At 48.6% G+C, this 25,551-nt stretch overlaps 1 protein-coding gene across 1 annotated transcript; it reads right to left on the reverse strand.

Moving 5' to 3' along the window:
• CFAP45 (cilia and flagella associated protein 45) lies at positions 1–25,340 on the reverse strand. Its single transcript, XM_058539553.1, has 12 exons — positions 25,309–25,340; positions 19,798–19,923; positions 17,685–17,821; positions 15,601–15,745; positions 15,087–15,257; positions 13,733–13,911; positions 11,798–11,927; positions 7,688–7,834; positions 5,106–5,219; positions 4,265–4,458; positions 587–811; positions 1–199 (listed from the first exon to the last, which is right to left on the reverse strand). The coding sequence occupies exons 1-12, from the start codon at positions 25,309–25,311 to the stop codon at positions 121–123; spliced, it is 1,650 nt and encodes a 549-aa protein (XP_058395536.1). The 5' UTR covers positions 25,312–25,340; the 3' UTR covers positions 1–120.
• Between the last annotated feature and the right edge of the window lie 211 nt (positions 25,341–25,551).

Consider the following 25,551-nt stretch of genomic DNA (forward strand, 5'->3'; position numbering starts at 1 on the left):
AGAAGTAGAATAGATTTAATCTGTAACTACGAAATGTCTAGGTTAGCAGCAGTTATGGACACCTAGAGACTGGGCGGAATCTGTCCCCTGAAGGCATCCTGAGGGGCACGGAGGCATCCCTCAGTTCACAGAGGTGGCTGGCAGGATGTTAGCTTTGCGCTCAGCTTCGATGCAGTACTTCTCAGGAAGGCCAGTGGCTCTGCAGGGGAAACACAGGGCAGGTATAAGGGGGAGGGTGGGACCAGAGAGGAGGCAGCAGGAAGCAGGATCTGGGTGGGGTTTATAGAAACTGGGGGCCTGCACCCCCAACCCTGCTCCCACAATCCATCCCCCAAACACATTCCCGTCAAGTCTCCAGCGTTCTGCCAGGGAGTTCCCAGAGAGCCAGGAAGAACCAGTCCCAGAACTTTCTGCTGGAGTCCCCTTCAGAAAGCAACAGCCCATGTAAGCCACCAGTCAGGAGAAGGGGCCATCCTGAGCGCCTCTGTCATGGTCCCTTCATTCCCTGAGTCCCACATTTTCCAGTCTGCCATGCCATCTCTTTGAGGAAGTGGTGAGGAGCTGGGGAGAAGGGATGCCAGCGCACCTCAGCTCTTCAAGCTTTTTCTTCTTGATGTCATCAATGCGCTCACGCCGCTTCTGGGCCTCCTCTTTGAGGCGCCGGCCCTCCTCAAAGGTGGCGATCCGGTCCTGAACCTGCTTCTGCTGGTTCTCGCGCACCTGGCGCCGGAGCTCGTTGGCGTGCTGTAGGCGCCCTGTGGCCTTCTTCTCCTCCTCCAGCCGCTCCTTTTCAATCTGCTCTCTCTGAGCCCTGGAGGACGGACACAGCTTTTCAAGGGGGCTAGGCTAAGCTGGCCCAGCTGAGGAAAGGCACTGTGGGAGCCTCCTGGGTGGGCTCCTCCAATGGACTGCCTCAGAGACCACAGCTGTCCACACTCTGGCCCTCTTCCCTTGGCTCAGAGATCAGCCCAAAAGCTGCCTCCGCGCACGCTTCCCCCTCCCACCCAGCTGCAACTGTATGTCATGGGCATCCTTAGAAGGGCCTCATGTTTGGTTTAATGCTGTGCTGTCACTGTTTTGATATTCTTAATAATTTTTGAAGAAGGGGCCCACATTTGCATTTTTCCCTGGGCCCTGCAAATTAAGTACACCTAGGGTTTTACCCACTGGAAGCTATTGTTCCTGCTCTCTTATAACAATGCAAAACTCCTCTCCAGCCTGTTCTAAGATCTCTTTCTTTCTCTCTCTTTTCCTTCCTTCCCACTAACAATAATAATGACACTAACAAAACCAACAAAGGGAATGCTTAGGAAGTTAAAAGAAGTGATAAAGTCTGCAATGCTAGCTCTCCTTTGTTGCTGGAAGAAGGAAGGAACTCAGCCTGATATCTCTTAGTTCTCTTACTAATCCAACTCTCCAAATTCCTCTTAGGATCCTCTTCCACAAGAACACTTCGTGGACTCTGATATCAGGGGGAAATGGCTGATGCAGACCAGATAGCCTCAGAAAAACTTAAATGAAATGTATTCACATCTCACAGGAAACGCAGTCAGAGGCCATCTTGAGCTAACATCTTATTTCTTTCTCGATGTAAAAAACCAAACACAAAATGTAAAATCATCTTAGGCAGGGACCTCTCACCTGCTCTTCTCCCCTGGGGTCACTCATACCCCAACAAAGGTACCAAAAGCACTGCTTCCCTTACTCATCTCCCTCTAGCCATCTTCCAGGATCCACCATACATGGAGGATCCTCTCAGCTCCCAGCAGCTCTTTCACACCATGCAAACACCTCTGAAAATTCTACAACTACTGCAGAGCCTTCCCAGTTTATCAGAAGAGAACTGCTGGCTTCCTTGCCCATTTGTATTTAGACACCAAATCCCCACTGCTCAGACACATCTATGATAGCAGGAAGCCTCTCCTCTTCACCTTGCCATTCTTTTCCTATATATAGAACAGTTTTCTGTTGTTTCACATTATGTGAAACAAAGTGGAAACAGGGGACCTGTATGTGTCACTAGAGAGCCCCTGGGGTGGCAGGCAGTTGAAAATCTGAATGGGAAAGAGCTTGGTCATTTCATAGGGTTAGGGCAGTGATCATGGAGCCTGGCTGCATTACCACCACCTGGGAGTTTTCAAAAACTGCTAATGCCTGGGCCTCACCCCAGACCAGTTAAATCAGAATCTGTGGAAGTGGAGCCTGGGCATCAGTACTTTTTGAAAGCTCCCAGGCCTTTCTAAGAACCACTAGGTAGGGTCAGCTATCTGCTTAGTCAACAGGCTGAGAGTTAAAGGCCTCCTTCCATCCAGAAGCAGGAAGTCCATATATAGGCCACAGAGCAGGCCATGCTTTTGCCGTAGGAAAAGCTGGATTGCTGGCTATGGCAGAGACGCTCCTAGCACTTGAAGACATCCACCATGGTGGTCACATTGCCCTGGAGACACTGAATCTAGATGCTAACCTAGCCCAACAGGTGAAGTTGAACTTCTCCAAAAGGCTGGTCTAGCTTTAATAACTGGCTAGTACATATGCTTCAGGCAAACAAAGCAGAGACAAATGGGTTAATGGCAAAAGTGGGACATTAATTTCTTTCCATTAACACTTATTACTGCCTGCTAAAGGCAATAGATGTCCAAGGGCATAGAAGCTGGGGAGGGCAGACATCTGAAAGGCAGTCTGGAGCCCAGGGGCAGAATCTTTGGGGCCATTAAGGAAGCTGCCTTCTTCACCAGGTATCCAGAGACTATGGCACGACCCCTGAGGGCAGGGAAACCTACAGAGCCAAAGGGCATCGCAGGTAGTGGGGACAGGCTGGGGACCCACAGTCCAATAAAAGACCAGGAACCTGGTTCTGACAAAGACAGAAATTCCTACAGATCTGCTCTGCCTCTGGCCAGGGCTCCGGAAGTCTGGTCTGGCATGCAACTAACTGGAGCAGTACCAAGAAAGACCTGGAGCACGTAGACCAAGAAAGCTGGACTGCACCACTCAATCTCTACTTTTTTTTTTTTCTTTTTTTTTTTTTTTTGTGAGGAAGATCAGCCCTGAGCTAACATGCATGCCAATCCTCCTCTTTTTGCTGAGGAAGACCAGCTCTGAGCTAACATCTATTGCCAATCCTCCTCCTATTTTTTTCCCCAAAGCCCCAGTAGATAGTTGTACGTCATAGTTGCACATCCTTCTAGTTGCTGTATGTGGGACGCGACCTCAGCATGGCCGGAGAAGCGGTGCATCGGTGCACACCCGGGATCCGAACTCGGGCCACCAGTAGCGGAGCATGCACACTTAACCGCTAAGCCACGGGGCCGGCCCCTCAGTCTCTACTTATCAGAGCATAATTTCTGTAATTTTCTACCTCCCCCCACCCCATCACTTCAAATTTTGTTTGATTTTTCTTTTGAAAAATTCTGATCTTATAGATCCTGAACTAGAGCGAGAAGAGACTCATTCCCAGACAGGCCAGAACAGTTAGAGCCAGGAGAACACCAGGGGCCAGGTCTGGTGGTGGCAGAACTGACTGGTAGGAAGCAGAGCAGCTGTAACTGCTGGCTGCTTTGGGGGTAGAGGAAGGGGGCAGGGATAGTGAGAGATGTGAACACTTGCTTCCACTTATGTGTTGGAATGATCATTGAGCCAACAGAGAGAACAAAAATGAAAGGATAAAGAGCTGGCAAAGCAGGAAAGATGGATAAATACAGATGACGTCCATCAAAATATAAGTCTCTAACATTCTTCCTACATGAGCGGGCAAGGACAGTGTTTTCGTCTTCTCTAATATCTCCCATAGCATCCAGCACAGAGCCCTGAATTTACATCAAGTGAATGGCAAAGACCGCCCTTAAAGTCCTGCTCCAATGACTCACAACCCTTAGTGTTTGAAGTCCTTCTCTCCATCTCTCCTCAACCTCTCCTGCTGCAGTTTCATCCCTAACTTGCAGGGGGACGTGGAGGTGGGTGAGCACAGGAGGATCAGATTTATACCTCTACTTACACCTTTAATGCTCCCAAGTAAATAATCCCAATAATCCCCAATTCCTTAAACACTTCTAGTTGCTATTTTCCAATTCTCTACTCACAAAATTCTTGGCTCAAGTGTCTTTGAAATATTTCAATCATCCATCTAGTTACAATGACCCCACCAGCCCAGTCAAGATGGATGCTCATTTGTCTGTGGACATGCCAGAACGCTCCTCTCTACCCAATGCAAACCATCCCTGCCACAGTACAAGGAAAGGAAGCCAAGGTTCCCAGCCCCTCCTACCGAAGAATCCTCTCAAACTCATCTCGGTCCCGTTGCACCTGGACGGCCAGAGCGTGCTCCTTGAAAGCCACCTGTTCCAGCCGACTTTCCCGCAGCCTGGCCTCTGTTTCCATCTTCTTCTGTGCATTTTCCTTTTCCTTTCTGCGCCACTCTCTGTCTGCAACCTCCTGGTTGCGCTTGGCCCGCAAGGCATCCTGGGAAAGGAAAGGATGGGGAGACCAGTGAGGGTGCAAAATAACGCCCTCAGGCAGGTGATCTCCTTCTCCTTCTCCCTCCGGATTCTCTCTTGCTCAGGTACCAACCAGGTGCCCTTAGGAAGACACCTACTTAGACTCGGACACAGCCTGCTTTGAGAAGCTCCATGAATTTCTCTAGCAGCAAGGTTATTCTAGAAAGAATAGATGGAATCCTGTCATAGAACTTTCAGGTCAGAAGATACCCTGAGGGGTCATCTTGTCCTTTCACCCCACTCATCCCAGTTCTTTAACTAGATCTCAAACACCTCCAGGCGGTCCTGCAAGTGCTTCTAATTTTAAAAACTACTAATGACGGAGATCCCACAGTTTCTCCTGGTGATACATGTCAATGGTTAGTTAAGGTTGAAAGTTCTTTATGTGGCAGCCAAAAGCTTTCTCTTGAACCTTAAGCACGCAATGCACTGCTCAGGCCTTGCTGCCTTAAGCATTGGGACCAGGCCTATCCCTTCATTCTCAGACTACTGAAGTCTAGATAACTTGCATCCTTTCTTCTCTATCTCCACCCTTGAGGCCATTTTACAGGCTGTCAAAGGACTAGTTAAGGGAGTGGGAGAGGCCAAGGGAAGCCGAGACTAAATAGATACCTGCTCTGCCTGGTAATCCTGGGCCTTCTCCTGCAATGCCCTCAGGCGGGTGATCTCCTTCTCCTTCTCCCTCCGGCTTCTCTCTTGCTCAGCCTCAAATTCTGCTTCTCGAGCCTGCCAGGAAGAAAAGGACTTGAATAGCTCCCATTCCCCCAGCCTTGCAGAGAGAAACCAAGCCCCTGCAACAGTCTGTCCAATTCCTCCCCTACCCCTTCCCGACTCCTTTTGAGGCAGGGCAAAATGACTAGCAATGCACGGACATAAAACCAATTGGTATTTGTAAAATGCTTCATCATTTACAAAATGCTTCCTCCTGCGTTATTGCAGAGGGTCCCCACAACATCTCATGAGACAGATATTACAGATGAGGAAACTGATGTTCATGGAGATCAAGGGTCCTGCCCAAGACTGCACAGCTAGTCAACTGCCAAACAGGATTTGAATGCAGGTATCCTGAGCCCAGCCTTCGTGCTCCTCCCACTACTTCACAATTTCCAAGTTGCAAGGCCACTGGGCCAAGTTTCTAGAAGTAATAACCGTGCCTTCCTGCCTGTCTTGTAAAGTACAGCAGGTGGAGGTTATCTCATTAGTCCCTGGGCAAGTGGCCAACCATGCTTTGGGCAGTCCCACAGCAGTTAGCAGATAGCTAAGGAGTGAACCATCAAAATTAGCTCCCTTTGCTAATGTTGTTCTTTCTCTGAAAGAACAAACATATCCCTAAAAATTTCCCAACTACCATTCTTGGGCTGTCACAAGACTAATGGCTCAGGTTGGGTGGAAATGTGATCTTCCCATAAAGAACGTTCCTCAGCCCTTGTTCTACCTGCTCAGACTTCTGTGCAGCCCAGTGAGTTGCCTGCTTGTGAGCTGTGTGCACAGTTGGCTGAGTGTCAAGCTTGTCTCCCAGTTCCACCTTGCCCTAGATGCAGGGCAGGGAACTCTGGAGTCTTCCACAACCAATCTCTGTCTTTAGCTCTGAAGCGGCAGCCCCGGCTGCAAGAACAGAGACCGTTGTGAGGTCAGAGAAGGACTTGGATATACCTGGATACTTATGGTGGGCATGCTCAAGTGCCTGATCTCTTTGCCAGTCTCCAGCCTCTCCCAGCTCCTCCTGCCAATGACCTTTCCATGTATGAAGACAAGACATATTCCTCTCCTGCTCAGAAATCTATGGTGATTCCTCATCATTCCATGCATCCAGTTCTGCTCAAGTCCTGAGGCATTCCCAACAACTGCTCTCAGCTCTCTGTATCACCATCTCAATTCTTATCATGACCACCCCAGACTCCATGCTGCAGCCAGCCAATCTGTTCACCAACTCCTACACATGATTGGTTTATCATCACCACCTTCACCCATTCAGAGGAATACTGGCTGAGTTCCATACGATGTACATAGCATTATTCTAGGTATGTTCAGCCTAGTCTGAACCTGGACACACATTGAAGCATTCAGGATATTTTGAATCAGTCAATGACTAGGTTCACAAGGTTGCTGTGACAATGAAATGAGACAACACACGTAAAGCACTTAGCATGGAGCCTACACACAGACGAAGTGCTCGATAAACAGTAGTTGTGTGATCGTTGTTACGCACAAACCATCTCTGTCCCCAGTCTTGCATTCTCACTCTGTTGCCTGCATCTCCCCAGCATCCAATAAGAAAGCTAAAGCCAGTAGTAAGCTTTGTAGAGCTTGATTTTCTGTGGTTTGCATTTGGAGTATATAGGTGTATCAGATATGCCTTTGCAAATTATACCCACACCTGCCCATCATTAAGAATCACTACTATAGAGAAATATGATATGTTCTCTGTCATCATGGAACCTCCAAACTAGCAGGGGAGACAAGACCAACACATGAAGAACTGAACATCTTTCCTGCCACCTTGAGTCCTGCCTTCTCTGTTTACATAAATCCATGTTCACCCCATCTAAAGCATGCTTAAAAGCTTTCTTTTACCCTTCATTCCTCACAGACCCCATTACTCATTCCATTACTCAGTTTTGCCCCAGAATGAGTGGACACATTCACAAGCTGCATCTCTCTGTAACTGTTTGCGAGTGCTGCTCCCTGAGCCATGGTGCATTTGTTATAGGTTCTACAGTGGGGGCAGGGGGGCTATGGTGCGGAGAAGGCTCTGTTTTCTGAACTAGCACCCAGTACAGGATGCCCAGTATAGGAATTTTCACAAGAAATGTATGGAGCAGCTGACTCATGATTACTGGGGATATAATTGTCCACATCATGAGGAATCCACAAAAACTTGACTTCCACCGATAGTTTTAATTTTCTTCCCTGCCTGCACCTGACCTTACCCCAACTTCTAATCAAAGGTGTTAACAAGGATAATAATACCCTAATTTGGGTGTCCTTTCCAGGCTACTCTCTGTTAATGAACAAGTGGACTAGCCAAGATGAAGGCAAAAAGAAGCCAGGCCCTTGAACTGAGGACATGAATTTTAGAATGAAGACCTGGCTGCCTAGCACTGGAGTTCCCTTAGTTCTCAGGCCTGCCTCCACCTGTGACAGACATTCCATTCCTGCTCAGAAGTCCCAGGCATCAGAAACCAAGTCTCTACCATCTTCTTCTTGGTGAACTCCATCACCATCTCGTCTGCTAGCTTCTCCTGAGCCAGCAATTCTGCTTTCTGTTTCTGGTTTTCATCATTGATGCGCTTGATCTCAGCTTGCATCTTCAGTTTTTGCTGGTGCCTTCGTTCCATGTCCTGCCAGAAAAAGGAAGAGAGCCTCAGAGTAGAAGGGGACAAGACCAAAAGATACTGGCACATAAGGACAGAGAGACACAGGGAGAGGCAGGGAGCAAATGCACTGTCTGCGGTCTAGCTTCCATTACCGTCCTTTGTTACAGCTGTCCTTTCAAGGGTCGTCAATGACATCTTCCAGCCGAATGGCCTCTTGGCAGTCTTCATCCAACTACTTTGCGGCAGCCCCTGACCCTGAGGATCTCTATACGCTCTCAGGAAGTGGAGGCTCTTAAAATTCTCCTCAGTGTCTCCCACATGTCATGCCAAATCCTGTCCTTTGTTATATGTGTTCCACCTGCCTTCAATTTCCTTCTCCTATTTAAACCCAAACTTTTGGTCTTTATTCAATGGTGATGATTAAAATAATAAGTATTGCCCTAATTGAGTACTTTCTATTCATTGGGCACTTTATATTGCCTATGTCTAACACCTAAATACATCCAAAACCCCGAAAGGCAGGCCTTGTTATCTCTCTTGTGCAGACAAAGAAACCGAGACCAAGTGACTTGCCCAGGGCCATATGGCTAATAAACTCCAGAGCCAGAATTTTGAAACCTGGTCTATCTAAAGTTCCAGCCTTTGGAAATCTTTCTTTTTTTTTTTTTTTTGTGAGGAAGATCAGCCCTGAGCTAACATCCATGCTAATCCTCCTCTTTTTGCTGAGGAAGACCGGCTCTGAGCTAACATCTATTGCCAATCCTCCTCCTTTTTTTCCCCCCGCAAAGCCCCAGTAGATAGTTGTATGTCATAGCTGCACCTCCTTCTAGTTGCTGTATGTGGGACGCGGCCTCAGCATGGCCGGACAAGCCGTGCGTCGGTGAGCGCCTGGGATCCGAACCCGGGCCACCAGTAGTGGAGCGCTTGCACTTAACCGCTAAGCCACGGGGCCAGCCCTGGAAATCTTTCTTGATTGCCCCAAGTTTCAATTCTCCCTTAATTTCTGAATCCCCTCTGCACTTAAGATGGTGCCACACCTCCTGGGATTTGATTATACACTGCCTTGTAGGTCCCCATTCATTTCCTATGCATTCATTCTGTCCCAGCTAGAGGACAGGGACCATGTGTCACACCTCCTCTCTTCCCAACAACATGTAGCCTAATGTGAAGAAAACAGCAAATACTCAATAAACTATTGCTAATTAAGGCAGGGAAGGGGGGACCAAAGTGAGTGGCATGTGAGAAAGAGAAAAAAAATCTTAGACACAGAGAAACACAATGAGTGATGGAAATCAGAGTACCCTGCGTACCCTGATGATGGAAATCAGTGACCCTGAGTGACAAGATGCCTTCTCAGGAAGGAGCCTCTGCCCTTCCCAGCCCTGAGCCTTTGAAAGCTCCCGATGATCAGACCACTTCTGAGCCCGAGCACATGCTCAGGTCCCAGCGCAGAGGGGCACTGGAATCTTGTGCAGCTGGCCTGCCTATACCCTCTGATCAATTTCAGACTCCTCTTCAAACTCTTCTACCCATCAAGTCACCCCATCTCCCACACTATTTCTGTCTCCTTCCATTTCTTCAAAGACTAAACTCCTCCCTGGCCTTCCAGGTCCTCCTCAGCCCAGCTTCTGCCCTGACTCACCCAAGGCAACTCAGCTGGCCCTCCCCTAGTTTGGCTCATTGCTTGGTTCAGGGCTCCTTCCTCCAGGAAGCCTTCTGAATCAAATCAGCACAGCACTGGCTGCCTCTCGCCAGGTCCACATGGTGCCTGAGTCAGGCTGCCAGCATTCCCTCACTCATAGTGCCTGCCTCTTACTCACTCCACTCTTCCCCTTCCGCCACTCTAACTCGCACACTCGTTTTTCCTCTTCTCCCTTTCTTCCTTCCTTCCTACCTTCTTCCCACCAGTTTTAGGCCTGCCATTGGTATCCTAGGCATTATTTAATCTCATTGACCCTCAGAGCTAGAAAAGCTGCTGACCTCTATGACTTACATACAATCATGTATTAATTTACTTACTTCTTAGGCTATTTATTTACTTTTTGGTCTGTTGTTTTTCTTGGCTCATTTCATTTCTAAGAAACCAAAGGACTTTCTCTGTTTCTCATCTTTGAAGCCATTCTAAAGCAACCCCCAATAAACCCCCTTCCCTCTTCTCCATCTTGTTAGCAAGGTGGGGAAAGTGCCCTTGCGCCACCCTGAGAGGATAAAGCAGTTCCAAGCTGGGAAGGCACAGGTTTCTACCTTAAAATTGCCTAATGTTATTTCCTGGAGACTCGGGGAGTGCCTCTTAGAAGGACATCAAAAGGACAGTGACACAACGTCAACGTAATGGTGTTGACTCATTGATGCCCCGAACTTTCTCAGTGAACCCACCAATTCCCACTCCCCACGATCTAGTTGGACTTTCCAGTCTTCATCTCTCATCTGTTTCCCTGTATGTTTACCCCATACCGCTCTTTCCTGGCCCTTTCTCTCTCTCTCTCTCCTGAGTCAGGAACTCAGTCAGGTCTCTCCATCTTCTTGGCCCTGTTGGGCCTCTTCTCAAGCAGTTCACAAGGCTATCTGCCCCCTTGTCTTCCTTAACTATCCAGGCGATCTTCTCATCCCTCACACAGATCCCCACACTGCCTGTGCTCTGAGAAGCCTTCATAATTGTAAGGCCACCCATGAGACCCTTCAGTACGCCCTGTCACTCACCACCATCAAATGCACTGGGTGATGACAACACAGTCTTCCACAGACATGGGGGAGGAAGAGAAAAGGAAAAGAATACGTGTTCCACAAGTTAAATGGCACCGTGAGGAAACAATCAGACAAATCCGAGTGTGGGACATTCTTCAAGGCCACTGGCCTGGATGCTTTAAAATATCAGTGTTATAAAAATAAGTGAATAAATAAGGGAACTCTTCCAGATAAAAACAGACTAAAGAGACTTAAGCAAATGCAAAGTGTGAACCTTGATTGGATTCTGGTTTGGAAAAAAAAACTGAAAATACATTTCTGGAACAACTGGGGAAATTTCAATGTGGATTAAACATTAAATGATATTATAGAATCACTGGATTAGATTTTTTGATGGGGGGATGTGATAATGGTATTGTTGGCACAGAAGTCAATGTTCTTCAGAGAGGCAGTCTGAAGCATTTAGTAGTAAAGTGTCAAGATATCCACAACTTACTTTCGCATAGTTTAACAATAATAAAATATGTATATACATCTACAAGAGGCAAGTAACTAAGGCAGATTAACAATCATTAAATCTAGGTGAAGCACTGATGGGTGTGGTACAATTCTTTCAACTTGTCTGTGTATATAAAAACTTTCAAAAGTAAAAAAATTAAGGGAAAAAAAGAATAAATGCTTCAAATGCTTGCCAAACCACTCACAGTGCCAGGGGCTTTTGTATATTGCAACAGACCAGATAAGGCAAGTAGAAAAGGATTTTTTTAAGTCTACTTGGTTGGGGCGGGTATGTCGTCATTTCTTTTGCAATGGATATGCCTAGTAATTTTATTTAGGCTAACAGGAAAAAAAGGTTTGGCTCCTCAACACAATTAATGATATTGGAATGATACTTTGAATGAAGTAACAGCAGGGAGCCTGGAACTAGGATACTGCTACTGTTCATCCACAAAGTGTATAATATCCCTGGATAATTGAAAGAAGACTATAAAACATCCCTATGTTTACTTGTGCAAAGCATGTAGCCATCTATTTCCTGTATGTGTCCATCCACATGAATATGTCGCTCTTGGACCTCAAGTCCTGGGAGGCAGGGACAGCATCTATCCAAATCACTGCTCACCCCCCAGCATGGCGCCACAGCCCAAATAAATTTCTAATGTGGCAACAGAAAGTTGATGGTGATGATGATGTGAAATGAGCATGTGCCTGACAGAAAATCAGTCCACACCCTGAAACCCCAGCATCTTGGAGGGCTTTGTTGCCGTTGCTGGTGGAACTTGGCGTTGTCTGTCCAGTTACCCTTAGATCCTCCTCTTGGAGCTGTTCCATATACTCTAGCATCTGCTCCTTCTCCTGCTCCCGCTGCTCAGCAAGCAGTGATCGCTCCTCCTGGTTCTTTTCCATCTGTTCCACGATGTGCCGTCTTCCTCTGAAGGGAACAGTACCACAGTGTCTTAGAAATCAAAGGTCCATGTCTTTCTGCTCTAACCTCCCTCCAAAGTACCCCCAAGATGGGACGCATCACAGGAACAATTTCACAAGTGCCCCCCCAAAATCACTATGTTTCATGGACCCAGACCAAAGTCCTTCCCCAGAGTGTCCTAGGGGGTCAGTCTTCTCTCTTCCAAGCTCCTGGTTCTGGGGCTCACCCTACTTGAGATTCCTTTTCTTCATTTGTTTGCCCAAGAGTGCATCCCACGTCATAATACACCTTCTCCCTTTCAGTGTGTAAAGAGCTTCTGAAATCCTGCCACCTCCCAAGCCTTCCCAGAGTAATCATAGGGAACCAGCTTCCTAGGCTAGCTTCACAGGGCTTCAGAGTTAAATGCTCAGGACTTCTCCTTCCTCCAGTGCGTCTGCTATCACCCAGTGTGTCTTGTCTTCCCACCCACCTCCCATGTCTAGTTTGGTAGCTGTGTTTCTTGTATCCTATCTCACATTTTAAGACTGCCAGCTGCCGGTGGACAGGGCTGAGTCTGAGGAAGTCTTTCCACTCAGCAATGCCCTAACTCAGCAGTTAAAAGCAGAGAAACCAGATTCTGCAATCCATGTTGCCAGTGACTTCCTATGTGTTATTGGGATGCCAATAAACTGGGAAGCATCCAGACCCCAGGATATATGAGTAAAGGCTGAGAGAATGAGAGAAGACACAGATTAGAATAGGAAGCTAGAGAATGGAGTAGGAAATTCACATTCAGAGCACTTGAATGGCTTCATGACTCCAGATGAAATAAACAGGAGTAAGGAGTAAAAGAGTTACACGGAAGCAGGTTTGGACTCAATATAAGGACCAGCTCAGATCATCAAAGCTGCCTAATGAGGCAGGGATTCTTCCTTCACTGGAGCTATTTATGCAGAAAATGAAGAGATGCTTAGCCATTAAATAAACTTTTATTGGGAGCCTACTATAGTGTACCTGGTACCTACTGGAAATACAGAGATGAATGGGACAAGAGAACAGAATACAGATGGGGAGAGAGAAATGCCATTCAGTGTGGTACAAGGACTATTTATAGAGGTAGTTCTGGTATTATATGGTTGTGTTCTAAATCTAGGACACTCTGATTCTATAATTTACCTGCTCTGGGATTTGTCCTTTTCTGCAAAATGAAGGGGACTGAATTTATTCATTCTAACATGTATTACATACCTACCACAGGCCACACACTCTACTAGGCCCAGGAACCACAAAAATGAATAAGACAGGGACCCTGTCCTCAATGAGCGCACAGTCTAGAGAGGGTTGGAGAGCCACAATGCAAGGTGTAAACGCAGTGTGACAGGGTCCAGAGAAGGGAGCCACTAGCCTACCTGGTGAATGAGAGAGGTTTCTCAGGGGAGGTGACAGCAAAGTTACATACTAAAGGAAGAGAAAGCATTTTCCAGGGGAAAAAGGAAAGAGAAGGGTATTCAAAGCAGAAAGAACAACAAAAGTCATGAACTTGTGACAAATCCTGGCACGTGGGGGGAAGAGGGAAAAGCGTGGTATGGATAGCAAGAAATGGTGAGAAATGAGGCTGAATGGGGGCCAGATTGTGAAGCACCTGTTATGATCTTGGAAATAAACTTTGAGAAGTTCTGTGGTTCTATGTATCACTTCATAAAGGTTTTGAGATAATAATAGATGATAATAACGACCATTTCTAGTCTATTCCTTCTTTGCAAGGCTATGTGGACCTAAAGATATATGGAAATGACCTAGGGAGGGAGATGCCCAAACCACCTCTTTCTCACCGGATTCTTTCCTCCCTCCTCTTCCTATCCAGGTCCTCCTGCCTTTGAATGGATTTCTGCCGCTCCACCTCCATCATCTGATCCAACCGCTTCTCCTCTGCATCCAGTTCTTTTTGGATCAGCTGCTTCTCCAGGATTTGGGCATCCCGGATAGCATGGCACTTGGCATTGAGGATGATCTGGGAAGTGAAAGTGAAATTGTGGCACTAGGTCTGGGAGTAAGGATAGGGAGGAAGGCACCACGGGGGTGTGGAAGCTGGAAGGGGATGAGAAATACTATCGAGCATGCTGGCAATGTTCATGTGTGCTCACAAGCCCAGAAAAGCAAGAGCATTTTTATATTCACCCTTCCCCTTCATATAGTTCAAATCTAACATTTATAGGCTCCTGCTAAGTGCTAGGCTGTGCAAGGAGAGGCCCAGAATGGCATCTGTCAGGGTATTGGGTCTTAGATTTCAGGAAGCCATGGATCACTCTTTGGGAATATGACGAAAGCTACAGGCCCTCTCTTCCATAGAATTCACTTACATATATATACACACACAAAATTTCCATACAACTTCAGAGGTTCATGGTTCCCCCTTAGGGGCCCATGAATCCCAAGTTAAAACCCCTTGTTCTACTTCTCAGGGAAACTAAAATACTTGCAGAGGCCAAGCCATTAGATTTTTAAGCTGGAAGAGCCCAACATGACACATAAGGAGATGAAAAACCATGGGCCATCAATAAGAACTACAAAGTAAAAGCTTTGGAAAATAAAAGGAGGTGTAAGCAGAGAAGATTTACCTGAGAGACAGAAATTATAGATGAAGGGGTTGGGGAGTCAGCATTTTTCATTTGGTCAGGAAATGAAGGAACATGCAAATGAGGAACAAAACAGAATTCAAATGAGCTCTGGTCTCTACGCTGTCTGCTAAAGGAAGCACTTCGGGCACTTCAAAAACAACCCAATTGCCTGGACCACAGTATGTGGCCAGAATTGAACTCACAGGACAAAAATAAAAGTAATATCCTCACATTCACAAAGCCTCTCCCATACATTAGCTTATCTAATAATTCTGCTAAGTAGTTTTACCACCCTCATTTTACAAGCGAAGAAAGTGAGGCTCAGGGAGGGCAAGTGACTTGCTCAAGGTCACACAGCTAGCACATAGCAAAGCCAGTCCTCCCTCTGATCACAGCAACTTCGGTGGCAGGTGTAACTCTCCCCCGTCTCTCCTCCCCACCCAAAGCCAGCCCCTCACCTTCCGCCCCTCCTTTCCCCATCTCCAGCTGGAGCCAGTGCTGTCCAGAGTGTGAATGAGAGGAGAGAGCGGCAGAGTCCTCCGAGGAGGGAAGAAAGAAGAGGCCCCACCTTGCTCATGTCCTTGAGCTCCTCCTCCTGCTCCATCCGCAGCTTGTTGGCTCTCTGCAGGAGGTTCTGCGCCCTCTCCTTGGCCACCTCCTCTAGGTCACTGAGCTTCTTGTTGTTCCTCCAAACCATCTCCTTCTGTTTCATGATCTTCTTGCGTGTGGTCACTGCATCCTAGGGGAGACCAGTGTGGATCAGTGGGGGATCATTCCCTGTGCTCTGTGCCCCAGCACTAGCCTGGCTACCACAGGTGATAATATGACTTTTGCTTCACACCATTATGCTATCAGACCCAGAAGTTTCTCAGCCTGGCTTTATCCTCACCGGCCCTCTTCCCGCCCAGTGGCCCCCACACCTGGTCTTCATTCTACAACATGTCTTCATTGAGGACACATTCACACCTCGTTTCAGGGGCCCCTAACTAGAGCTCCCAGTCTCGTGGGAAGCTGGCCTCTCCCCAGCACATTTCTCTTCTGCCCCCCATCTGCAGAGACCAGGGCTCAGGGAGGTTAGATACCACGATGGCTTCCTTCTCTTTCCTGAAGGCCTGCTCCCTGGCCTCCCGTTCTTCTCGAGTCAGGACGTGGGATGCCCATTTGATCCGCTCGAACTCCTCAGGGCTCATGATAAGGGATTCCCCTGAGGGATCCTTGGTGGGAATGCTGACACAAGGAATAAACAAAATTAGGGAGGGGAAGAGAGGAAAAGCTCTCAGCACCATGGTGCAGGCTTCTCTGCTCTCTTCCCCCTGCCCCCATCATTGCCAACCCTCCAACAGGGACTTGGCCAATGGCAGGAGAGACTGCCAAGGGCACTATGGGTCCACTGGGGACACGGGGTCCCAGGCAAGGGTGAAGTGGCATCACAGGCCAAAAAGAGACATTTTAAGGACGTTTTCTAAAAGGTCCAGTTCATCTGTTACCTTCTCTGTGCAGCGTCCGTGACCCTACCCCATGTACACATACTCCAATCCCCCCCAACCAGACCAACAGACCACCTCCTCCATGGAGCCCCACCACGCTCTGCTCTCACTGCCTGTGTTTTGGCCAACTGGGAAGAGTCTGTTTCCTTCCCTAGATTACAAGCTCTTTCAGGACACAGACTCTGTCTTAAGCACATTGTCAGCCTAGTCTCTGGCACAGTGCTGGGCACAGAGTGAGAACTCAAAATGAAGCTATTGAATTGAACTTTAAAAATAGATTATTCCTCAAGGATGACATAAAAGGGCAAGGGGACGCCAGACAAGATGCTAGTGAGAAACCTAAACATCCCTGTCCCTCCAGCTAAAGAGAGAAGCTTTGAACCCTAAATATTAATTAAAATCTCTGATCAACAACAGTTGGAGACACGTCTATAGACCTCTCCTTTCTAGCTGCACAACGCATTCAACAAACCAATAGCTAATTATAATGATTATAAACAAATGACATACATTAAAGATGGACCAGGGAGTAGCAGGCGGGTGGGAATAAAGCTGCTTCTGGGTGAGGCAATTTAACAGGCATGTGGCAATAAGACACAGACAGTCTGAGGCAAGAATTGAATCCCCATCTAATAAAACTAGTAGGAGGAAGGGACCAGGAGGTGGACCAAAAGAGTGAGTGGATTTAGGGCTTAGCCAAGACCTTGTGGTTCACTAAGTGGTGTGGCCCAAAACAACCCAGGATCTGGAATGACCAGGAATGATCTGAATCTGAGACAGCATCTCGTGCTGCTTTCAGCAGCCCTGACAAATAACCAGCAGCTTCACCTCCCCCGTGTTTTCAGGATTAGACCATTCCAAGAAGGAAGCGTTTCTTGGGCCCCAGGGCTGGCTGCAGGGCTGTCAACCATGTCTAGCCATTTGACACCAGGGCTCCTGGAGCTGTGTCCCAGCTGTGTGCCTCCTCGGCTCGTTGAATTCTGGGAATTCAAGCTTTTAGCGGGTGGAGTCAGAGTTCAGAGAAGGGTGTCAGAGAATGAAGCACTCGCGCAAGAGCTAAACCGCTGAGCGACAGCGTTGTTGGCTCCTTTCACATTGCTGACCTAGGCCTAAAACCCACAGGAGGGGCCCAAGCAAGGGGGCAGCTCCAATCAGGATGCCAGGCTGAGCTAATCCCAAAGGAACCCAGGAGCCCTTGGGAATTTCCTCTTCTGGTTTCAGAGCCTGGGAAGCAGCCAGGGGGCTAATTAGGCATCTGATCAGTTTCCCTTTGCTACGGATTCTTGAGGCAGCCAAAAGGAAGTGACTCATCGAGACCATTTCCCTTTACCAAGCGCACTAATGGGGGCTCAGAGAGGGCCCACTACGCACCTCTCCTCTACCAGCCCTACGCACCTCCCCTCTACCAGCCCCTTAGGTCCCACAGCAGCCAGAAGAAAGGGAAAAGAGAGAAGCTGGAATCAAGGGCAATGGCAGTGACAGATACAAGAGGGGGAGAGACAAGAGGTGCCAAGATGGAGGAGAAAGAAGGAGAGCCACAAAATAAAAAGGAGGAAATGAATAGGAAAGAAGTGGGGACTGGACTGACAGAATGACACCAGGTGGGTTTCCCATCGCCCTGCTTAGGTCCTCAGCAGAAGTGCAGGCTGGGAGGAGGGCACCGTGCCCTGGACACTCACATGAGCTCCCGGACCATGTCCCGGGTGATGAGCTGGATGGTCTCTGGCTTGTGCTCCAAGCCCAGGGCAGTGAGAGTTTTCTGAATGGTAGGCTTATCTCGGAGCAGCACAATGGGGCTGTCGCTCTGGGCCAGGGGCTATGGGGTCAGGAAAGGACGGCTCAGAAGCTGGTCACCCCACTTCCTGCTGGCTAGTCCTAACTTCAGGTATAGCCTTCCTCTCTCCTGGGGCTTCCACCCCATCCAGTGGCAGGGAGGCTGGCTAGGGCCCAGGCTGCAGGACCACCAAGAGTTGCCAGGGCACTGAGAAAGCAGCGTGGTGCTCTGCACTTGAACATGGCTGGATACGTTCTGTACTGACTGGCTCTTCTGAGAACAAGGCCACTTTACAACTTATGCAGATACTCCTGGATGGATACGGGGTAAAGGTTGCTAGCATGCGTCCATTCCTAACCTGATGAATTTTCATTCATCAGGAATGAAAATTTGGGATCTCTAGGTTCTCCTCCCTTCATGATTTATGAAAGACGAAATAATTATCTCACTAGGACCACATTGTGGATTGGAAGCCATACAATTTGTTACAGACTCATCCAATCTATGATATTCATAAATTTTAATCCTTTCTGCTGATTAATTTACTTTGATCCTCCAAAAGAGCCTTCTTGAGGAAGTTAGAAATGGCTAAATGGCCTGGTGGAAACCTGCCCTTAAATCTAATGTGATGAGGGAGCCAGTGAGTTAGAATTCAACAAGAAGAATACAGATTAGATATATGCTTTTTTCAAAATTTTCTGACCATGAAGGAATTAGATAATTAAAAGAATGAAATTACTTACTTCAGGAAGCCTTTGAACACAGGAGAGAATTTCACTTGTCATTAATGTCGTGACTGTGATCCTGAGTGGAGGCAGGGGGTGGCCTCAGTGGAGGTACCTCCTGTCCTGAGAACCTCACTTTGATAGACCATGCCGGAGTGCTGCTGCCACCTGGTGCCCATCTCTGCTTCCAAGCGGGCACCACTCAGTCATGCCACAGGCCACTTCTGCCCTCTACTGCTGCTTAACAGACTGCCTGGACTCTCACCCAGTAATAAGGCCAAAGGAATGGCGCCAGGAACAGGCATTTTTCTGATTGCCCCCCTTTGCTAGCCACCAGGACTAATCCTGGAAAACTCAGCCATTTCCAGATCTATCTTCACTTTGACTAGAAGACTTCCCATGAACCCAAAACAAAAATGTCCGTAAGTGAAATTGCATTCGTTCGGTTCCTCCTTTGTCAATAGGAAAATTCCTGCAGAGTGGGGATGTGCTAAATAAGAAAGACGCCCATCTTGAACCCTCTGGTAAGTCCCTTTTGATTCACAGTGAGGATAGTGAGGAGCAGGGATAGATAGCTCTCCTCTCCCCACCCTGCCCACCGCCAGGGGTGTTCACACCAGTCTTCACACCACCGCTGGCATCTTTCTTCTTTCTCTTTTCACTCTTTATCTCTCGCTGCCCATCTCTCCATGTCTCTTTCTCCTTCTTTGCTTGCCTCTCTTCCTCCTCACCTACCAAACTTCGCGTGTACCAAAGCTATTCCAGGTAACGCTCCAGCTCTCCCCCTCCAGACTAAAGGAGTTGTCAACCTCTTAGTCTGGATGACATCTACAATTAAAGACCTGCTCGTTTGCCAAAGCGAAGTAATTGTGTTAGTTGAGCAACTGGGAGAGGAGGATAGTTTTGTCTTTTACTCTGAGGCTGTTCTTGAATGAGGGGGAAATAGGCTGCTCAGTGTCTGCCAGCTCGGACCAGGGGCCCTCAAACATTTTCATTGTGGGGTGCTCCCTGAGCAACTATCCAGCTCTTTGCGGCTGAGCCTCCTTTCGACATTACAACAGATTTTTAAATCAAGGATTGCAGGGGTGGAGGAAGCCAGGTGCCCCTGTTTGCATAGGCCCCACTAGACATCAGAGCTCCACCACTCGGGTCTCAGAACTGCCCTCTGTCATCGTCTAACAGTTACCTGGGAGAGGGGGGTGACTTGCCAAGTGCTAGCTTTGTCCTAAGCAACACTAGTCCCTGTCACTGCCTCCAGGTGGCACCTACCTGGAGGGGCTGGGAGAGGGTTACCTTGATACCTCCAAAGAGGCTCTCATCCACCTCAGAGCTCAGGGCTTTGGTTCGATAGCGAGTCCTATTCCTTGACCTGATGGAGGTGGCAGAAGAGGAGCTCAGGACGCCAGTGGTACTTAGTGGCTGCAGGGAGAGGCAGAAAGTTTGAGTCATCAGTACTGAGTGTCATCTGGACCCCGGGCAAAGTAAACACTTCACCAGCCGAAGCTGGGTGGAAGTGGGTGGGCATGCAGAAAAGCCACTGAGGGGAAGCCCTGGGTAAACCCTGAAACGTAGGAGACACTCCCACAGAAGCAGGGAGTTCTCTGGGTAGGGGCCAGGCGCAGTAGCTCAGCACAAAGGAGCATTTCTGTAGTCCCTGAGCTGAAGAAGGCCACGTCATCGTGCAGTATGGAAGGAAGGAGGAGGAAATGGGGATGGCAGGAGGATGACCTCATTGTCAGCCTGGTCCCAATTTCCCACAAGAAAATCCTCTTGTGAGGCCATGTGGGTTTGCCTCCGCAGAAATGTATAGTGTCCTCTTCACCTCCAATCTTCTCAGCCTGAGCTCCAAAACCCCTTCCCAACTGACACTACTATTTGAACTCCTTCATGTCTCCACAATCTCACAAGGTTACAGTGGGGACCAGAGGACATTAAGGATGGAAAGCATCTCACCCACAGCTTGCACGTGGTTGGTGCCTAATAAACTTCAGTGGATGAAGGATGAATGACTGCCAGCTACAATCAAGCAAACTGGCTCCTAGTGTCCACTACATGCTCTTTCACTCCCCTTCAGTGTGCATTCGTTCATTTTTAACCACACCACATCTACCGATGCTTGGAGAGTTCCCCATTTAATGAGTTGTGGGAGACAAGGCTCATCTCTGACTATAGAAGCTGAAAACATGGGATATTTGCCTTCTAAGCCTGCACAAAGGACCTAGGCTTAGCCAAGCATATCACCCAAGCCTGTCAATGGATAGGGAACTAGTGATGCAAGGAAGGAGAACAAGGAAAACCTTCTGACAAAGGCAGCAGTGGCAGCCATGCCGTGTCTGGGGCGATGCTGATAAGGACACCAGCAGCAGTACCCCACATCCAAAGCTGCCAGTGTTGGGGGTACAACAGCGCTTCACGAGTCCTTGCCAGACCAGTTCTGGCTTGTGATTTTGGCCTCGGTTCCAGCTGCAGAGCCTCCCTTTGTTCCCATTTTCCAAGCCTAGTTTCCCAGCCTTGGTGTAACGTCCGTGCGTGAGCTCTCCAAAATCATCTCAGTACATTCCCTGCTACTTAAATTAGAGTTCTGGCTCTGTTGCTTATAACCAGGGATGCTGACTAATGAAATCTCCTTTCCCAGAGGTCAGTCTAGCCTCAGCTCAGCCCCCAGAGGAGAAGTCTGTCTCCAGGAGGTGGTTTCAGTGAGGATGGTGGGACAACTCCATGCTTAATCTAAAGCGGATTCAAATCTCACTTTGCAGGAGCCCACATCTCCCACAGTTCTCTAAGCTGGGATATCTCGGGGGAATGGGCTGGACATATGGGTCTACCAAGCCTGGGAATCAGCAGCGGTCAAGCGGACACGGCAGACGGGAAAATGGACCATGCATTCCAGGTCACTCAACACTGGACAGTGTGTTTTGAAAGCTCTCTCTGATCTGCCATGACCAACCAGACACCCCTAGCACCTGTTCCACCTGCAGCAGGTTTTCACACTAAATTGGGCGATTATTCTCCTGCTGGCTCTGCTCCATACAATGAGCCCCGCTGTGTGTACCCTTTCCCTCACTGCCTGGCACAGCCAGCAAAAGGCTTACAGAGGGAGCCTCCCTTCACAGCCTCGGTTGGCCCAATACAGAGCAGAAAAGCTTGGATTTATTCAAAGATAAATATAGCATCCCCAACGATGCCTAATAACAGACTCTGACGGGCTATTACATATGAGCGGTGAGCCACTGCTCCCCTTTCCACTGCAAATAGAATAAAAGAAAATGAGTAGAAATTGCACTTGGTGGGATTGAGGCTAAGTATTGGGAATAACTGGAAAAGGCGGAAGATGCTGGATCATGAGGGATGGTGTGAGTTCCGTATATAATTAAGGAAAAAGGTGCGGTGCCTGGCACACAGTAGGAGCTCAACATGCATTTAATGAAGAATAAATGAACGAACCCAAGCAAGATGACCTCTTGAGGGCTGCAGACCAGATTAAGACGGAAACCTTTCCAGAATACACCTGCCTGACTCCAGGTCACTCCACCAACCACATTTTCCATATCATGTATGTGGTCTGCACTGTGGAAAATAATGCATGTGAAAGGGCTATGGAGCACGGATGGGAAGTATTATTATTAATTTGCATTTGTTTTCCCATTTCATTTCAAGGGCTGCTGCAGGTTTGCCCTTGTGTTCAGGTGTCTACCGGACTGTGGGTTCCTCCAGGGCCGAGATTGCATCACCTCCTTCCTACGACCTTGGTACCCAGGTCAAGAGGAAGTTACCCAAAGGATACTCGACTGCCTGAGCCTAGAAGGCAGAACAGAGGAAGGAAAACAGATGACCACAGAAAAGTGGCCACTGGGCAGGGCAGAGGGAAGCACTGAGCTCCAGGATTGGGTGGCTGAGAAAACCTCAGTGGGGAAATGCTGACTTTGAAGCCACAAGCCAAACACCAGGGTTAGTATAATCAATTTTGCCAAGAGTAACAAGAAGGATTAGGGAGGTCACTGTGTAAAAGTCCTAGAAAAAATGAAGAACCAAGCAGAAATGGGAAGTTAGATCTCTCTGAGCCAGAGGCAGTAGCCAAGAGGTTCTTCCAGGAGGTGAAGGGCTGGTTTTATTTCCAGCCTGACCAAATAAATATCCCCAAGAAGTTGAGCAGTGCCTAGAGAGAAGCACATCTAGTCTTCTTGGTGGGGAGGCAGCTCTTGAAGGAAAGGAAGAAAGACCGATAAAAACTGGTTGTCGGGCCGCCCCGTGGCTTAGCGGTTAAGTGCGTGTGCTCTGCTGCTGGCGGCCCGGGTTCGGATCCCGGGTGAGCACCGACACACCGCTTCTCCCGCCATGCTGAGGCCGCGTCCCACATACAGCAACTAGAAGGACATGCAACTATGACATACAACTATCTACTGGGGCTTTGGGGGGAAAAAAATAAATTAAAAAAAAAATCTGAATTTAAAATAAATAAATAAATAAATAAAATGAAAGTTCCCAGGTGACTGTCATTTCAGAACCAACAATTAAAAAAAAAAAAAAACTGGTTGTCATAGTTGAGAAGGCAAGGGCGACTGGGGAAGATGAAGACTGGGGACAGATAAAGATGCCAGCCCTGCTTTGATTTCTTCATCTTGGTGACCCAGCTGACTCCTCTCTTCAAACACCATCGCACCCCAGGAGGACAAGAATTCGGCCACTGCTAGGGGCTCTGGGAGAGACTCTGCTGCAGAAAGATTAGCTGGTCAATCGGATGATGCTTTTGACTTAGTCATTTATATAGGATGATCTCCATAACATATTAAATTTTAAAGAAAGTAGATTATAAGAAACATGTAAGTATTGCTGTAAAAATGTTCGTATGAAGGGTATGCACCCAGAATGCGTTACCTGAAAGAACGTTCACCAAAATGTTTAACAGTAATTTCAGGTAAGCATTCTCATCTTAAGATGTTTCTTGTACAGTATGCAATGAGTAGGTAACTGTTTTTATAACAAGGGGGAAAAAAACTATTTTTATTTGAAAACAAAACATAACAGTGGGCCTGGTGCCCGCACTCTGAACACAGGACAGTCTGGCAGGACAGAGCTGGAACGGGGCTGGAACAGGTCGATGTGGAGTTTCCCTGACGTAAAGGTAACACCTGTCAACTGAACAAAGACGAAGGCCTGTCCTTTCCTGGATGAACTCCTGGGATCTAGTTCCTCTTTTGCATACAGGTTCACTGCAGGCTAACAAATTCAGGCTTTGAGCTCTTAGCATCATTCTCCTTCCTTTTTCTGTAGGCTTTGGTTACTAAGAAGGTGGGGATGCCCAGGCCTTTTACTAAGTGATCCCCTCAGTTCACGTCTTTCCTCAAATGGGACCAGGTTGGCTACCTGTGGGATGCCATCTGATGATGACACCCTAGTCAGTGCTGAGCTCCCGTCTCTCCTTCTGGAGGACGTTGTTATTCATTGTTTTCGTAAGAGTCCTGGAGGTCTGCCTATTGCAAGCCTCCCTGCCCCCACCATCACCTTTCCTCATTCCTCCAGAAACTCTCAAAAGCTAGTGAGTAGCACCATACACACACACACACAAACACACACACACCTGGCCTGCCAGAAGAGCAGAGATCCCTAACTTGACTCACTGCTTCCCAAAGGTGCCCATATGCCCAGTCCTGTCCAAAGGATTTCAGAAGGGCTCAGTCAATAGGCCATATTCCTGCCCTGAGTGGCCCTTGGGTGGGGCGGCCCTGATCTGGGTGCGCTAAAGCCCACAACCCTAGTTCAGGTGCAACTGACTGATTAATTGAGCTTGGAAACATGAAATTTTTAAAACAGGAGAAAATGCAAACTAACATTTACTGTATGCCCTCAGATGTGAGGCATGACGCTAGGCCCTCACAGACAGACAGACACCCCTGTGCCTGTAAAGCACTGAGGAGAGCTGGGGACAAATATGTGTAATAAAGTGCATAAGTAAAAGGGGACTCCCACTGCAATACCACGTGGTCCTCAGAGGTTGGGAACTGTGACCTCTGGGCATGAGGTGTGTCCACAAGTACACTCAAGGAGCCACCTTTGCCACCTGATGTGCCCCCAGAAAGTCTAAGGTTATTCCCAGTAACCCAAGGCTCCAACACTTATCCTCTGCTCCTCTCCCTTAGCCCTCAGGGACCAACACCCTCCTCACTGGAGCCCAGACATCCCCTTCATAGCTCCTCCCAGGCCTGCTCTCTTCTCAACCCTCATGACCCTGTGGTCCTCCCCATCCCAGAGCCCCAGGCCTGCCAGACCAGTCCCAACACCACTCCAGGGCCTTTCAAACCCGGTACCCTCCCCACGAATTCATTTGCAAATGTTTGTTGTACCTACTGAGTACCCAAGGCCCACACCCCAGAAGAGAAAACAGCCTCAGGAACATTAGGTGACTTATATCTTCTCACTCTGCTGGTTAGTGGCAGCGCAGGTACTATAACCCGTTATCTGGCCTCCTCACCAGTGGTTTGTCCACATCACATCCCACAGTCCCACGCCATGGAGGCAGAAGGAAAAGGGTTGGGACGTCCCTTTCTCCCCAACTCCCCAGCTCCGCACCACTCCACATTCTCAATCCCTACCGACCCCACGCCTGATTCCTCTCTTGGATTCCCTTCAGGATTTCCCTTGCTTCTTCTAGGGGTGTCTTCCCCACTCCTGGGCCTTCCTGAGCCCAGACCCAGACCCAACTTCCGCCCTCCTCCAGCTCCTCGCCTTCCCCGCTCAGAATCCCAACCCAATTCAAGACACATGAGGCCCCCATCTGAGGTTCCCCTCCACCACCCCGGGCCTCACCATCTCAGCCGCACGCCCGGACTCCGCGCCTTCGCCGCCTCCGCCGCGGGCACCAGCACCTAGGCGCCGGGTGTTGACGTGTTACCATAGCAACCAAGAGACCGCGTTCTCCGACCCGGGCCCCGCCCCCGGCCCCGCCCGTCCCCTCCGCTCCGGCGGGCGGATGCGGCGTGCTGGCGGCTTCAGGAACCCGCACCCCTCCCTGTAACCTTTCCCGCCGGGCGCTCGAGCGGGAACCGTGGC

Source organism: Diceros bicornis, chromosome 4, assembly GCF_020826845.1.
Source record: "Diceros bicornis minor isolate mBicDic1 chromosome 4, mDicBic1.mat.cur, whole genome shotgun sequence".
Lineage (NCBI taxonomy): Eukaryota > Metazoa > Chordata > Mammalia > Perissodactyla > Rhinocerotidae > Diceros > Diceros bicornis.

Excerpts from the sequence above, each read along its gene's own strand:
- CFAP45 (XM_058539553.1), bottom strand. Across the intron at positions 17,822-19,797 it reads GCCTCTTTGGAGGTATCAAG|CCCCTGGCCCAGAGCGACAG; the intron begins GTAACCCTCTCC and ends CTGACCCCATAG. Across the intron at positions 200-586 it reads AAAAAGCTTGAAGAGCTGAG|AGCCACTGGCCTTCCTGAGA; the intron begins GTGCGCTGGCAT and ends TTTCCCCTGCAG.